Source organism: Melozone crissalis, unplaced genomic scaffold (assembly GCF_028551555.1).
Source record: "Melozone crissalis strain CALT ecotype California unplaced genomic scaffold, PUWL_Pcris_2 ptg000045l_1, whole genome shotgun sequence".
In the NCBI taxonomy this organism is placed as follows: Eukaryota; Metazoa; Chordata; class Aves; order Passeriformes; family Passerellidae; genus Melozone; species Melozone crissalis.
The window spans coordinates 11,057,737-11,074,855 of NW_026535823.1; the positions used below are offsets into that span (position 1 = coordinate 11,057,737).

Here is a 17,119-nt window from a genome sequence, read left to right on the forward strand (position 1 = left end):
TTTCTCCCCTCTCAGACTGCTGTCTTCTCCCTAAAGAACTTAGGGAGAGAAGTCATCTGAAGCTTACTCCCTTTTCCTCAGAGCCCTGGGGGCAGCAGGGCTGGTGGCCAGGCACTGCCCCTCTCCTCACAGAGAGGCTCTTCTCCAACACCTCCCAAACTGCAGGGCCATCCTGGCATCCAAGAGCCAAATGAGGTGGCACAGGCTGCAGGGCTCCATGACACCTGAGCCCAGCCCCCCTCCAGGTCCCTGAGGCAGGAGGAGCAGAGCCCTGCAGGTGCTGATTTGTAACCTGCTGACAGACCTGCCTCTACCTCTGCACACTCAACCCAACAGGAATGGCACCCACATGGCTGGGGAGAGGAACCCTCTGCTTCCTGAGTACAAGTCAGGAAATCCTGGATGTATCTCTGTCACACATTGCAGATTGCAGTGTGAGGAAAATGTTAGTGAAAGCTTCTTATGAGACCAGAACGTACAGAAATAAACCTATCCCAGCCCATTAATACAACTTTTTGATTACAAGGATGAATCAACACATGCTAAGAGTAAAGTGAACAAGCACATATGCAGACTGATGCTCACCTGGTTAATTTTATGGCTAACTTCATATGTTTAATCATGATGACCAAAGCACAGGTAAGACAAAAGCAGAGCAGAGGCAAAATTAGCCTAAAGAGTCAAGGCAGAAACAATATGCTTCCATTTATCCAGAGAGAAAATTAAGCTTCAAATGCTTCTGCCTGAACTCACTTGATGAAGCATGGTCTTGATACAATTAAGAAAATAGCACAAAGGAAAGGTTTCCACATAAGTGCAGACACTTCTGAACCATATAAGTAATATAATATTTATTCTCATATAGCATTTATTCTAAATCCTATATTGGGTGGTTATACTGCAACTGCTCTGGCAGGCTGAATGACAAACATTTTGGTGCTTCCTTCCTACACTTTTATGTCTACATGCTCCCTTTATTATTAATGGCATAATATTTGCTACAGTTGGTTATCATGGTCAAATCAATACCAAAGTGCCTTGAAAAGACACCAGAGCTGAGCCCCTAATTAAGTACAATATTTTGTTCCTTTTAAATGAGACACTGTTTGAGGAGTGCAGTAAGAGTGCCTTGTTCTGTTCAAGGTATCTATAATTAATAACCCCAATGATCAAAGGAAGTGTGATCCTAAGAGGAAATGGCTTTTGAGGATCCCTAGGTATTAAGTACTGAGAACTACTTCCCAATCTGTTCTGCAGCCTCTCAGCACACTATGATGTGTGATGCCCTTTGGGATCATAAAACAAGCCCCATCATAGATCTCTCTGAAAAAAACTGCTCCCAGCAAGATAGTCACCAGATATTATTAATCACTTATTCATTATAGCCATGAAATCTTACTTAATTTTTTTCCTGCCCAGACCCTTACTGTCACACAGATCTCCTTTATTTATTTAGCATAATTTGATATAAAGCAAGGCAGGACACTGCCCTATAATTTACCCTGCACTGGCAGGTCTGGACTAGTATTGTGAGGAAGGCCTCTTCCCCCCAAACTGGGTATTCCTTTTGTTTTATCATTATTGTATGGCACCAAAGTTTATTGAGGTACAGTAAGCACCTGGATGTCAAGCTGTGGAGACTTTATTCTCCTGCTCACTGATCTTATTTTCCACTCCCCAGCCACCACACCACCAACAGCCAGAGCTCTCCCTGCATCCTTAGAGCAGATTTGTGTGAATCAAAAAAAACCTGTCACTGCAGCAGAATGGCTGAATGTCATATCCAGGGGAATAGCAGGCCAGAGCAGCATCACTGTCCTCTGGATCATCCTGAGGAGTGTGAGCACTTCAGCAGAGCACAGCGGCATCAGTGCTGCCCCGTGGAGCCACCGCCGGCATCATGTCCTGGGGCTACAATTACTGCAGGCTCACTCACCAGCCACACCAACTTACTGTAATCTCCCGTCCCTGCCCTGGAAACACAAGTCTGCTTTGGATCAGGCCTCAGAGGAAGAATAGGAGAATGCATGGAAAAAAAAATATAAGACGGGAAGGGAGAACTGGGAAAGGAACGAGAGATGAGGAGTTAGATCTACCTCCTCCACACATTAAATAGACAGAGAAAACAAAGGAGACTATTAATGGGGAAATAGAAATTTTAAAAGCCTTCAAGAAATTACTCTACTGATTGCTAATGGTGAATAAACATTCATTCATTTATTCATAGTTTAAAATTTTTCATCATTTTACTGGCAAAAATGGTAATGATCTAATTTTGATAAATGATTGCTGGACATCTCTTCACTTATAGCAGATATTTAATGCCCTGGTGGCAGGTGGTTTTATTCTAAAGCATGCCATTACATTAAGCTTTAGCAATTTGACTTTTAGTGATATTCTTCTAATATGGAAGGCTTATTTCTTAGCATATTCCCCAAGGAAGGCTCCTGGGAATACACTGATGCTGGTGAATATTCTGGTTTTGTTTTACTTCTACAGTGAAGCATCTTAAAAATGTTTAAGGGAAAGGTATCCCTAATTATACAGTGGGTTTTCAATACCTACTTTTCCTTTGGGTCAGTCACTCCTCCTCAGTGCTTCTGAGCCTGCTCTGGAACTAAAAAGTGGTAAAACCATGAAACAAATTCATTCTTGTTCTGTTGCAAGACAGTAGAGTTTTTAGGGTGCTACAATACAGTCTGCAGGCCAGGAAAGCTGCCACAGATTTTGTGTCAGAGCCATGACTGTATTCAGTTTCATGGGTCACTGGAACTAGTGTTCCAAAGGCCAGCCCTCTGCAGAAGTTCACATGATAATATCCTTCTGCTGGGCCTGGGACTGGTTTCTGTCTGTGTGAAGTTGGTGAGGGCAACTTGTGCAGCTCACAGTCACATCACAATTATGTGTATTGGCCTTGGCTCTGAGGGGAAGCTGCCCTCAGCAGAGGGGCTCAGCAGGAGAGATGAGGAAATTCAGGCTGTGCCAGTTCCCCCTGACACTCCATCCTGTCCCAAAACACAGGAGCTGCAGCTTTCCCCAAGCAGTCTTGAAAACCCAGTTGGTAATTAGTTCACGCAGAGCTAATTGTAGGTGATTTCTATTGAAAATAATTTAGCACGTAAGAGAAAGGGCTGGAATGTGAACTCTTCTACAAAGTTCATGCTGGAAAAGCATGGCCTTGCTTTCTCTGTACTTACTGCCCATTGTAGCCACATTGAAGCTTTCTTTGGAGTCCTGTGGCATTTAAAGCACAGTGCACTGCATCTCCAGCCACATAATGCTGATCTGTCCCAGGGCTGATTACTTTTTTTAAGTCTGAGGAGACAGAAAAAGCAGCATCATGATTTTGATATGCTGCAGTTTGATGTCATCAGGAACATCTTGTCCTCATTTGTGTTATTAAGAACCTACTGCAGGCAATCTCAACATCTGCACACATCAGGACTTGGCTCTCCCTGTGTTACAGGCTGCTATGATACATTTCTAACAATCAGGGCTTTAAGCTTATGCAGTTATGACTCACAGAAAGGAATCATACCTGGGCCAGCATTACAGACATTTGAGGTTACATTTTAAAATCACAGCACCTTTATGTGCCACTGTACTAGCAGAATCACTGCTTCATGCTCTTTTCATATTAAAAAAAGGAAAGAAGCAACGAATGGCAGAACCTCAACTAAAGAAGACTGAAGAGGATGTCTTATAATGCCTTTCAAATGCAAACAACACATTGACTCAGAATTTGGACATGAAATCAATTTTGTACTCAGTTTTCAGCCCCTCTACTGGAGGGACTCTTAGCAGCATTTCTGAGTGCCTCTTCTGTGCTGTGCTAGTGGTTGAGCACAGAGGGAGCTCAGCTGCTTGCATGTTCCCACCTAAAGCAAAGCTCAGCCCTGCGAGTCAGCAGTAGCTGGTCTGTTTGAGGGGCAGCATCCCCAGCTCAGCCAAGCCCTCAGCTCCTTCCTGAGGCTGAATTCAGGAGGAGCCAGAGGCTCAGCGGCAGCTGGAATCCTCTGTCTTTAAAAAATGCCTTAAACTCTTTCCAGACTCCAGAGAAGCTGTGAGACCTTGTGTCTCTCAAGGTGAGATTTGGCCTTTTCAAGAGACAAACTGCTCCTTTGCTCTGTATTTTCCACTATTTGGAATTCATACAGAAGCAGGAGCAACTGGATTTTACCCAAACTCACAAACTAACAGTTTTATGCTGTGTTCCTGAAAATCCCCCCCCTGATGCAGAGAAGGAGACCATGCTTTGGTCTTTCTGCAACCTTTTCTAGCTCTGGCACCAATTCCCTTGCTATTTTGCCAGGCATCCACTTCATCCTTCCTTCCTAGCACAGCTGCAAATACAGCTGGTATCTTCCCAACTGCAAGCACTCTTTCATCTTTCCTCTTCCCCGGCAGCACTTGCACCCTCAGAGTGTTCTGATACTGGGTTTACAAATAGCAGCTTGCACAAAGAGCAGAAGCATCTACATCAAGTTTTACAACACTTTGGCTTTAGGGACCAAGTCAGCAGCAACACTTTGCATAATGGCACCACAAATCCACCCATCCAAACAAGTTCATCTAGGCATGCCAAGAAACCTCACCAAAGGCAATCCAGGATAAGATTTTAAAGTGTAAGGCATAATTCAATGCCTAACTAAACCACTAAGGTTTTCTCTCTTTATTTCTGGCAAGACCTTTCACCTCACAGGAGAGAACTTTACACCTGTGGTTCTGTATCCTGAGTTACATGCTGAGGATGTCCCCAGCTTTAATGAAGCCTTAAGAGAAGTTCAGGCAGGAAAGGTATTGATTGAATCCTTGGGACAAAGACATTTAATCCACAAAATCACCAATCTTTCCTATAAGAAATCAAGCTTATTACCTAAATAGAATTGCTTCAGATTTTGAGCAAAATTGATTTTCTATGTTCTTTACCTCTGAAGAACTGAAAGAAAGGCAAGTTTGAAGCTGGGCCACTACCATGTACTGCAGTTGCTGCTCACCTGTCTATTTATCTCCCACGTCACTGTGTGGATAAGTCCTCTTCTGTACTATTAAGAATAAATTCTGCTGTGTGATCTCAACTTTAAAAAAAAAAAATTCAGCACTTCTAGAGGGACAAAGAATACCTCATTATACTCACTATACTTCTCTTCTGCAGACTTAGAAGATAAAAATGAGGACAAATATAATGAAACTCTTAAAGGGGAGAGTTACATTCAGAGAGAGTGTGTACAAGGATTGCACAGCAGAAATCAGTTCAGTTTCTACATCTGTGTCCACACCGTTTACTGCAATGGATATCAGCTGCCTCCTGGCCTGATCACCCACTGCTCTACACCTTACACAAACAAGAGTATCTGTGCACAGTAAAAGCAGGATGATCACTGTACACTACCACCTTAAACTGCAGTGCTGTGTGCTAAACATAAAGGGAAAGAAGCAGAGCATCAAATCTTTCATTCTCATTAGAAACCAGTCTACTTGCATTGCTAGTAGCACTGTGCCTTGATGTCCAACTGAACCAAAAATCCTCCAAATTCAATGCACAGGAGCCCTGTTGAGCTCCTGGGCCTGATTCCCCTCCTGTTCCCAGCACAAACACTAGGTATGATCCCAAGTAAAGTGAAAGCCGAAAATTATTTACACTTAGAAGAAGGTATTTACCTCATTTTTGTTTGTTTGTTTGGGACAGCTGGTGGCATTGCTGTGGTGCTCAGTGCAGGCATGGGGGCAGCTGTAAGGGCTGCTGCAGTGCTCACGGGTAAGGGAGTCTGGGGTGGCACAAATGGTAAAAGGCAGAGAAGGACAATGACAGCCAGCACTAACTGCCTTTATTCTCAGCAAGTCAGAGTGAACAGAAAAGTTTAGGAAAGACTGAAATTAAGACATTGGTTTAATAACCAGTTCTGTAATTTCAATCACAAACAGTGTTGCCTAAACAACATTTTAAAATTTTAATGCCATTCCACTGTTATTCTTACACTAATATACCATACTTTTTATTCAGAAAATAAGTTAATTTACTTTCCTTGATTTTGCTGATACAAATGTACCTAAAACCAAATTTGGCTTTTTTGATAGCAATGGAATATTTGTGTAACCACCTTTTTTCTTTCCTGCCTGTGTGTGGTGCTGGTTACTATGGTAATAAACGTGACTCAAGATTTAAAGCCTGAAAGTGGTTTCTATAACAACATGCTAGGATGTTTTGGACACACAATTGAAATTAAAGATTCAGGATTAACTCTTTATGACCACAGTATTTGCAGACACAAGTGCTTGTTTGTTTGGCAAAAGTTTGGTCATCCCTTCCCAAAGCAGGATTTTCCATGGAGCAGATTGAGTAATAATGACTCCAGCTGTGGATAGAGCAGGTAGGGGCTGGGGGCTTGTGATTTCCTCACAGGGGAAACATGCAAAGCACAAATGGCACCACAGTAACTACAAGCTGCCCATCACAGTGAATAATTAAGATGGTAATACAAATGTACTGGGAGATTGGAAGGGTTAAAATGGTATTAGTGCAATACTTAGAAAGTTTGAGACTGTGCAAAAAACAAAATTATTTGTTTACATGGAAAAGCTATTTTGAGGGCTTAGACAGCCCCTTACCTGGCTCTGTTTTATCCAGAACATGGTTTCCTGTCCTTTCCTTCCCCATCTGCCAAATGCAGGAGTGACATCTCTGCCTTTCAGTCCATGGTAAAGGCACCTGCTTCCAATCTCTGTCCCTGCTGATTATGCAGCTGTGCTTATCTCTTCCCCAGTTCTTCATGATACATCAAGACTGAACATCTATCTGCACACCCACAACTTTCTAAGGCTGTCTTTGCAGGGAAGTTATTGTCAGAGTGATGAACTGTATTTTTTGTGTCATGGTGCACTGCAGATAAATGGAGAGAGGATTAGTTACACCAAAGCCACGGCTCCTCAATGCAGCAGTAAATGCCTTGGGCGATATTTTAATATTTCCAGTTAAATGATAATTATTTCAAGATCTCAGTACAGTAACAGAGCTTGATATTTCAGTGACACAGATTCACACTCTTGTTTTAAAATCCCAAGGGCAGGTTTCAAACAAGTAATGAGCATGAGCATTGAAGGTTTATGTTTCTGACTCCAGCCACTGGGCTATCTAAATCCTTGCTACCATCATGTTATCCTGTGACTTTTTTAGTGAGCTGATTTGATCACAATGTAAGCCTTTAGCTGTGAACAAATGCTGTATGCTGGTTTTTATTCATCAGAACCCAGACTGAAGTAACAGCACTAAGAGAAGCAGTGGTTGCTTCATTTGTGATCTAATTTTCTTTCTAGTGACTGACCACCACGAGGATGTCAATTATAGATGCCATTCCAACAAATTTTAAAAAACAAAACCAAAAAGAACAACCCCCCCCCCCCATCCTCCCCCCAAAAAAAACCAAACACAAAACGAAACTCACAGGTAACACATTTTCTGATGTTGAAGTTGGGGGTTTTTTCTAGAGCCAAACATGTCACTATTGCAATTCAATCCTTCTTTCCTAAAGAGTGTTTTTTAAATTTAATCTCTCAATCCATAGACCAGAGGTTTTTTGCTATCCATTTTTTTTCTCCAAAATGTATAGCTTAGTACATAGTCAGGTTTTGTTGTGAACTGCTTTATCTGCCCTGGCTGGTGTAGCTTCCTAGTTTTAATTTCAAATGTATAAAGTAATAACTCTTTGTTTAAAAAAAAGGAAAGGAAAAAAGTCCTCAAAGCACAGCAAAATCATCAGTGATGGTGAATATATGGGCATTAAGAAGTTCTCTATATTATAATGTATTTTTTCCCCTTAGAAAATAGACTGGCTCTGTTAAGAAGGTCAGAAAATCTTGCAGCATACGTAAAAGATTCTGAAGTTGTTAGTGTTGAGAGGTTCCGTGAAGCTCAGAGTCCTCCTTCAGGGGCAGAAGGCACATCTGAAGAACAGCACTGCAAATTACAAGCAGCCTTCAGGCACGATGAGATGATTAGCAAAGTGCAGGCATGGCCACAGCCATGTGAACTCTGGTTCAGAACAGTGTGATTAGCACTGATTGAAATCTGATTTTAAATGCTGCCACTGATTATGATATTTCACTAACTCATACAAAGAGTTGGGTTCTGAAAGAACAAGTCTGTGCTGAAAGATATTTCTGATACAAAGAGCCCAAAACAGATTGCAAAAGATTTATCTGGGGGCTTTGAGTGGCTGAGATTGCTAATTGTGAGAACTTAGAAGAATATTTTGAAAAATGGACATGAACCCACTAAATCTCTGATTCAAACAGGATCTACGAAAAAAACCCTCAAAATTGTCAGGGAAGATATGCAGATGAGCTTTTCAAAATTATCTGCTTTACTGAGGAACAATAATCAGATTATCTCTGCCAAAATGCTTTGGCCATTTCAAAATCCCTGCCCTGTTTATGACAGCTTTTCCCTAATTCAATTTTGGCCTTCTATCCTCATTGACATGCATTTCTAACATCATAAAAATTATTTTGTATCACTACAGCAGTTTCTGATAATTCAGAAGCCTTTACCAGCCAAAATCATGCATTTTTAGTGCTTATTAGCTCAAGTATTCATACACTAACACGATCACTTCAATGAATTTAAATAATCTTGTGCAAGAGCAAAAAACCAAAGCTAAAACTGTCTTTTTCTTGGCATTTCTTATATTAAGAGTGCCAGTTCCTGCAATAGCTGCAGGTATGGCCATGTTTCTGGTAGTATGGATGCTGTGCCAGTAGATGGCAAGCTTTACTGCAAAGAATTTCACTGCCAACCATCTCATCTGCATCTCAAGGATTTAACCATGGGGCAAAACGCTTGGCACTAAATCCTCTTGTAATTAGATTAAAGTACCACTGTTTATAAAGAGACTGATAATTACCTCAAGTGTCAGTCAATGTAAATCCAAAGCAATCAGCATTTTGTTTCCATTTTTCCTAAGTTACATACGAGTTTTAAGACTCTGTCAGAACAAGTCACTGCTGAAGTGACCTTAATTGCTTAGGAATGAAAAACAGCTCCTCTGCACATCTGAGGTAGAGCATGAGGCTTTTCCTGGTTATCCTTCTGCAACCTGGCCAAAACCCAAGCTCCACTGAAACATTTCTGTCCCTTTGCAGCTCTTTCTTTGAATGCAGAAGAGAATATTTTTAAAGCATCTGCCCAAACTGAGACAGTCTTTGCATCAATCATCACATTGCATCACAGGGCATGCAGGAGCTTCTACCTGCCATACTCTTCATCCTCCTTCCATGCAGCTCTCAGCTCAGGAGGTTCCCAAATCCCTCCTTCCACATCACTCCAGGGCAGCAAGGAAACTCAGTTTCCACAGGGTAGCAAGGGAGGTAGTGCAAATAACTTATCTGAAACAGGTGGGAAATGGTGTTAGAACTAGCAGTCCAGAATCCAAGGATTAGCTGAAGCACTCACATCACTCAGGAATATGACTTTTTAAAATAAAGACATCATGGATATGTCCAGGTGAACTGCCTACCACTTGATAACCCTCTGATGATCACATTTCTGAGATGCAGTTTTGCTGCTGAGACAAACTGCTAAAGAGTACCCTTAAAATCTTGGTCTCTGCCTTTAAACTACAACCAAGCTAAAACTCAGCATGGTTACATCTCTGCTAAGAACTTCAAAATTCCTGAGTTCCTCAAGAACTACACAAATCATCAAAACCATGGCACAGTGCATTAGAATAAAGCCAGAACACCAAAAATGCTGCTCTTTCACTATCAACTTGTCATACAAATAAGACAAGAGTATCTTCTAGGGAGTATTGGATTTAATGAATTGTCTGTTGGCAATTTCTGGCAATTCGAGATTAATTTTATAAAAGCTACAAAATTTGAAATTAAAACACTGCTTAAAAAAATCCAGGAAAGGTTTTCTGTGTCTTTCCCATAGTGATGCCACCCTGCAGACAAATTGGCTGCCTTCACTCCATACAGACAGTGCTTTTAGGGCTGTCTTTCCCCTTCTCTCATTTTCCCTCCACTCTTACTGCCTCAGAAAGCGATGAAGCTTTTTAACCAGTGCTCACTCTTGCTATCAAAACTGCAGAATGGCAAACACATCATGCACTCACACAGTCATTATAACAAACTCAGCCTGTTGCATGCAAATTATCTCTGGAAAAGCAGTAATAATTAACTAAATTGCTTCTCATGTCACTGTGGTCCTGTGTAAGAAAGCACTCGAATGATTGACCTCACCTCTTGTAGCTTACACAGTACAACAGTCAGACAACATTATAACTTGATCATAATTAATTTATTCAAATTTGCAATGTTTCCCCAAACATACACTTTAATGAATTTTAAATAGGTACACAGACTGAAAAGAAAGCTCTCTAAAGTAGTGCAAAAAAAAATGCAGGATGCAGAAGTTCCTAAGGATCACAGTTTTGCTCATTTTAACTGTAATTAATAGATTGCAGTAAGCTCTGTATAATCCAGGCTAAAGAAAAAAACCTAAATGCATGGGCAAAGCACAAAATTATGTAAACCAGGACATAAGAACATACATGAGAGTATGCTGACGAAGAGAAAGGTCTGAGTTACTGCTGACAGTGGTGCAGATCAGTACATTTGACCAATGTCTTGAATTTTTGCATTCAGTGAGAGCTCTGAGCTGGAGCAAGTGCAACCATCACTGCATAAGGATGAAATACCTGCTCCCAAAACTGATTATTAACAGGTTTGGGGAGGGTCATTTTAAAGGCAGGCTAATCCAAAAGTACTATTTTGTTCTGTTTTCCTTCAGAGAACATGAGGTAACACTCCAGTTCTCCTGCTAATCAATGTTTCGTTTGCTTTCTATGTAATCCTTAAGACCACTCTTGGTTTTAAATCACAGCGTCACTGCTGCTATCAATGTTACTACATAAATCTCTGTTCTCCTTGCTCAAACAAGTATTAATTACTTATCTGGCTCACAAAATGTACCTATTCATGAACATCAAGTTCATTCAGACTGGTGCTTCTAATTCTCAGAGGCACTGCTGCTCCTGTGTACACCTCAAGTCAGAAAGCACAACAGTCATGCACAGATAATTTTTAAGCCTTTCCATTGATTATCTTAGTGTCAAACCTACACAAGCAGTCTTTCCTAAGTAGTTAAGCCTTCTGATACTTTCTTTCCCCACTTCCCCCTCCTAGGAGAAAAACAGATTAAATTGTATTATATACTAATATTATACACTATATATATATATATACATATATATATATAGATAGATAGATAGATATAGATATATATATATACACACTAATATTATACACTAAAATGCACACCATGGAAACACACCATGACCAGTCAGTTTGTATTCTCTGACACCCCCCTGGATGGTTTGTTGGTATCCTAGGGTGACCAACCCTAGCCTCTCCCTTTTCCAGGAATCTGTCCCAGGCCTTTATCAGCATTGGTTTAACTCCAGTCACTGAAGTCTCCATCTCTGCTCACCTCTTCTCTTTCAGTGCCCCATCTCCATCTCTACTGTGTCTGCTCTCCCGAATCTCAGTTCAAGAACTGGGAAGAAATTAGAGACTGATGGTAAAGGTGTCTGAATTCCTCTGAGGGGCTCAGCTCCTCCACAACACCCTGCTTGCAGAAACACACACTGTTCTGCTGCTGTAGAAGACACATACCCTTCATATATCCAAACAATACTCCAGAATAAAAGTATAAAACAAATATTAAAAAAAATGTTTACAGTACTTACATTTAAATAATTTAATGCAACTTTTGTGCTCCAGCTCATGAGTCTTTCTCTTACAAATTGCCTTCTCTCCTAAAGAAACATTCAGCTTAATTTCAGAGTCTTGGCCCAGATACAGCTGCTTCAGTGTATCCCAGAGGTGGATTCTGAACAATGCTGGTAACAGCTCACCCTCCTTGACTGGGAAGTGGGAAGTAGATCTTGCTATTGTTATTCCTTACAGCTGCAAGGCAACTCCAAGTGGCCGTTAATTACTGACAGAACCTCAGTTCCCAGAGGGTAAGCAAGTAAAGGAACATCTTTGCACCATGTTCACCGTGTCCTTCCAGCCTGGGAGGCTGGATGGCTCTCACAGGGCTGTTTTGCATCTCAGGTGTTTGGTAGATTCTTTGTGGTGGAGATGCTGTACACCTGTGAAATTACTACTTATAATCAGCAAATCAAAATCAAGGTGTCTGATGGTTTGAACTGTTTATTTGAGCTGTAACTGCATCTGAGTAATATAGCTTGCGAAACCCAATGCAAAAAATCATCCACTACAAAAGAATGGTACCACCACAGAAGTGATATTGAACTAAAAAAAGGTGGTCCATCTCCTTTCTCTAGTAACAAAAACATAAACCTTAAATATACCTGAATGATGTGTTCCATATTGTTGGATATCCATTGACAACAACTGATATTGTCTCAACTATACTATTAATAAAGTGTTAAACAATCCTGACACTCCAGACCATGGTTGTTGAAAGAGGCAAGAACAGGAAATTACAACTTACTCAAGTTTTCATAATTGTTTTCATTTTACATTCATTAGTCTACTAAGGCATCACACAGTTGCCAGTCCCATTTTCTTCTCAATAGCCAGCAATTGGTGCTGTGGGTTTTGAAGCACAGTTGTGTTAAGAACCACACTTCTTTCACTGTTGGTTAGTCCCAGTGCTGTGAATTCCTCAGGATTTTTTGTATTTCTCTCCTAGAATCCCTCTGCATGAGGAATGATTCCAGGTGCCTGTCAAACTCTTGCCAAAAGAACTCTACGTGTGTCGATGGTCATGAAGATGACCCTTGCCTTTGTGCAGACCCATCAGTGGACAGTGTGGAGGAACTCTGCAACAAAACCTCCAACCCTTGCTCCTCCAACCCTTGTCTCCAAAACTCTACCTGCCTGGGCTCTGCTGGGAACCTCAGCCTGCCCTGCAAGTGCCCCGCTGGGTCCGACGGCCCTGCCTGTCAGCGAGCTGCCAGTGAGTGTGACAGCAACCCGTGTGAGCACGGGGGCACGTGCCAGAGCAGCCTGGAGGGGCCCACGTGCCTGTGCAGCGCTGGCTACACGGGCAGGCTGTGCGAGAGGGACGTGGACGAGTGCAGCTCCGAGCCGTGCCGCAACGGGGCCCTGTGCCGGGACGGCGTGGGCCACTACTCCTGCTACTGCGTGCCGGGCTACCAGGGCAGGCACTGCGACCTGGAAGTGAACGAGTGTGCCTCGGAGCCCTGCCTCAACGGGGCCACCTGCCTCAACCAGATCGGGCACTACGACTGCATCTGCCCCCCTGGCTACACCGGTAAGTGAGCCCTTTTCATTACAACAACTTCTCCTCTGGGTCCTGTGGAACCATCATAACTCATGTTTCAGGTTCAACTCCCTCGCCCACACGTGAATTTAGCTGCCACATTCACATTCTCTGAAAAATCCCTTCGCCCAGGATTTTTCTCCTGGGAAACTGAGAAGCCTCAGAGAAAAAGGAAAACAATTTTTATCTCATTTGCTTCTCTTGTGTTGTGCTTACATGCGGAAAGTGTTTGGAGATTGTTTACCCACACGTGATTGTTTCACTGGATTCTGGTGCGAGTTATTTTGACTCAATGGCCAATTAGTGCCAAGCTGTGTCGAGACTCTGGAGAGAGTCACGAGTTTTCATTATTATCCTTTTAGCATTGTGTAAATATCCTTTCTGTATTCTTTAGTACAGTTTAGTTCAGTACTCTTTAATATAAAATAGTAGCATAAAATAATAAATTAGCCTTCTGAGAACAGGTGAGTCAGATTCATCATCCCTTCCTTTGTCAGGGATCCCTGCAAATACAATATTTAGCCATATCTGCATTACCACCTTGCCTTCAGCTTCAGCACCAGTGGCTGTTGATACATTATGGATAACCACATCACTGTGAACTACTGACAACAGAAAGAGAAGGGTTAAAGAAATCTCACATCCACCAAAATCTACACAGCAGTTTTGTGAACACCAAGCTATGTCGGGGGCTAGGTGGACTTTGCTTTTAAAAGAAACATTCTCAAAATGCTCTCTTCAAAGTGCTATATCTAGTTTTTTTCTGAGGATCAAAACCTGTGTTTGACAGATTTAAAAATTAGATCAAAGTAGACAAATGCTACTTCAAACTTAGACATTTCATATTAAATTTATCTCATCTGCCCTTCTCAGAAACAAAGGACTCATTTGCAACTAGAACATTATGTAAGTTACATGGACAAGTGTTATGTTCCCAAACTGCCCATTTTTTGATAATCCCATTTTATATAGCTCCATTTTTAAGGTACAGGTGTGATTTTTCTTCCCTACTTCCTCTACTGGAAACCATATAATTCTTGTTGGAAGACAGGTCCCTTCAAATTTCAAAGCTGTATTCAGGGCTAGGACTGTGAAAGGTAGCACACTGAATCATTAAAAGGAGAAAAGGGAAGGCATTTTAGTGATAGACTGCCAGTCAGGTAAGCAAAGGAAAAGAAATAGTCATACAGCAGAAAGGGGAGAAAAAACAGCTATTGCTTCAAGTGATTCAAATGAATAAGAAATAAGAGATGTGGTTTACAGCTCCGTCCCCAAATCCCCATGCAGGAGGGGAAGTCAGAGGTAAAAAGCAGCTTTCCTGTGTCTAACACAGCGCTCGTTGGAAGGCAGCCCTTGGTTAATATCCCTTATGAGCACAGAGAATGTTATTTGAAGGAAGCTTGTTACCTTCCTGCCACCCCGCTGCTGCCAGGGGGTGTCGGAGCCCGGGCCAGCTGAGGAGAAAACTGCACAACTGAGGGATAGCCAAAGAGCAGAAGGAAGGAAAAACCTATTAACAACCAGCATGGTTACTCTGCAATGATCACACTCAGCCCAGACCTCCTGTTGTATTCAGGAAACTGTATTTGTTTAACTGGCGCTGTTAGTGGGGTCCAGGCCTGGATCCACAGCCCAGAAACTTGGGTTTGAAAGAGCTGGAATATACACCTTAGAGACAAAGGGAGAGAAAACATATTGAAATAGTAAAGCCCAAACAAAAAGAAACAAAAATTTAGGTCAACACAAACTGCTGATGGAAACTCACTCTGCCGGAGTTGCTCCACTTTCATCATGAAATTCTGCTGTTTCCCAAGCTGATGCTCTCTTCTCTCACCAAAAAAAAGTCACCAAAGCTCCACACTTTGCACAAGCAGAGTTAAGAAATGAGGAGAGAACCAAGGAAGGAGAAAAGGTCTAAAATACACAGCAGAAGAGGCTGCAGTGTTTTGACATACAGCTCCAACACTGCTTCCAGCAGCAAAAGAGACTAACCATAGGAATTCTGTAGAGAAGTAGCAGACCATTCCTCCAGCAGTAAAACATCAGCTTTTAAAAGCTACTTAACAAAATGATTTTTCAGAAGCATTCTTTTCTGTTGTTTTTTTGCACCTTGCTGTGAGTTGTGCTAAATGCACAAGCCAGAGGGACTACAGGATGAAAGCCTTGAGGTGTCCCCAGTGGTAATAAAATCCCTCATTTACCCCGTCAGGGGATCTTGCCAACCATTATTATCCTGGCCTGACATCATGAATTACTGTGGGAAGTCATCCAGCCTCATCTCATTTCCCTAAGTTGTGAAAACAGGTTGTATCTCTTGATATGCAGGTAAAGAAGGTACAGTAAATCTATAGCTGCAATATTAACCAAATGCATGAGTTACTGGCTGCTGTTGCTACTTGTTTCATGGACTATGACTGCTATTTTTTGTGATTGGTATGCTGCAGCACTTCTTAAAATAGCTGAGAAATGTCACACATAATTCTTACACAAATGGAGGTGGTTAGAATGCACCAAGAGCCAAAGACTGGAAAATTCAGCATGAAATCTGCAGTTTCTATGATAATGTTCTGCATGTGTGAAATTATTTACAAGACATGTGTCACACAGCTGTTAAATAACGAAGTTCAATTGGTTTGTTGAAGTTTTGCTGGCTACCCTAATCAATTGCATTTTCTCCTCCATTGGACTAATTGCACTTGCTTTTAATTCACCCCAACAGAGCACGGTGTAAGAGCCTGTTACTACCCACAGCTACATGCATTAATTACCTTGCTGAAGCCAGTCCTCTACTGCCAGTGAACATTCCAGTGAACTCTCAGGAGTGCGTGGCAGTTCCAAAACCCATTCTCAGCCTAAGACAGCAAGAGAAAGCATTTCAGTTGCAGACAAAGTAGGTGCAGGGAGCTGGATTTGTTCTTTGTGCAATACCGTTCACGATGAGGTAACCATCGCTGCAATGACGTCTTACAATTTGAGGAAATTACTCCTGATAGATCTCCAAGCTTTCATTCAGGATTCTCATCAATACTGTATGTGCTATGCAAATATTAAGAACAGATGCATCATAAATAAGTCTTAGGCACTTAAAGGCAAGCAGAGGCACAGCAGCTCTACCATGGGATGGAAAACCTCAAGTAGAGATCTCACTTCCCAACAAGCTCATGTCCCTGTCATTGTGGATGTAATGGCAAACCACACGGTCCATCCAGCAGCAACTGCCAGCAGTGCAAAGCCTGTTTCCTTCCCCAGCTTCCCAGTTTCAAACCAGCACTCCCCACCTAGCGTCCTAGCCAGCCCAGGTATTCAGCACTGCTCAGATGCCCAAGCTCAAAAGGGACAAGCCTTGATCAAAGAAACACAACCTCTCCCTCTGTCTAATTTTGGATGTAACACTCTTCCTGCGGCTTCAAGCCTGGTGCCTATAAATTAGTCATGTGACACAATCCATCCAAATAATGGCACACAAGATTACTTTTTACAGAATGAGGAATTTGGGGACAGCCCTCTGGACCTGCTGCACAGCATCTTAGTGCAGAATAGCAGAAAGGGTGACCTGCTTACCAATTCCCAGCCATATTAAGAATGTGCAGGTCCTCATGGAAGTACAGTGAGCCTGCAAACCCCTAGTATCTTTGAGCAGAAAGTGATTTTACACTCTATCTGTTGGCATGCAAGTTTGCAAACATTGCCTGTGTGTCCTTCATCCTCACTTGTGTTTTATTCACTGGGGATGTAGAAAGAAGTGCACAGTAGGACTCAGCGGAGAAGCAAGCAGTATAAGAAACAAGCCTGATTCTTCAGAGA

The 17,119-nt window shown here is 41.9% G+C and overlaps 1 protein-coding gene across 1 annotated transcript in view; it reads left to right on the plus strand.

Moving 5' to 3' along the window:
- CRB1 (crumbs cell polarity complex component 1) overlaps positions 1–17,119 on the plus strand; it is a 96,476-nt gene that overhangs the window by 14,368 nt on the left and 64,989 nt on the right. Inside the window, exon 2 of the mRNA XM_054285839.1 lies at positions 12,722–13,306. Coding sequence (XP_054141814.1) covers positions 12,722–13,306 — 585 coding nt within the window. The remainder of the gene's footprint in view (positions 1–12,721; positions 13,307–17,119) is intronic.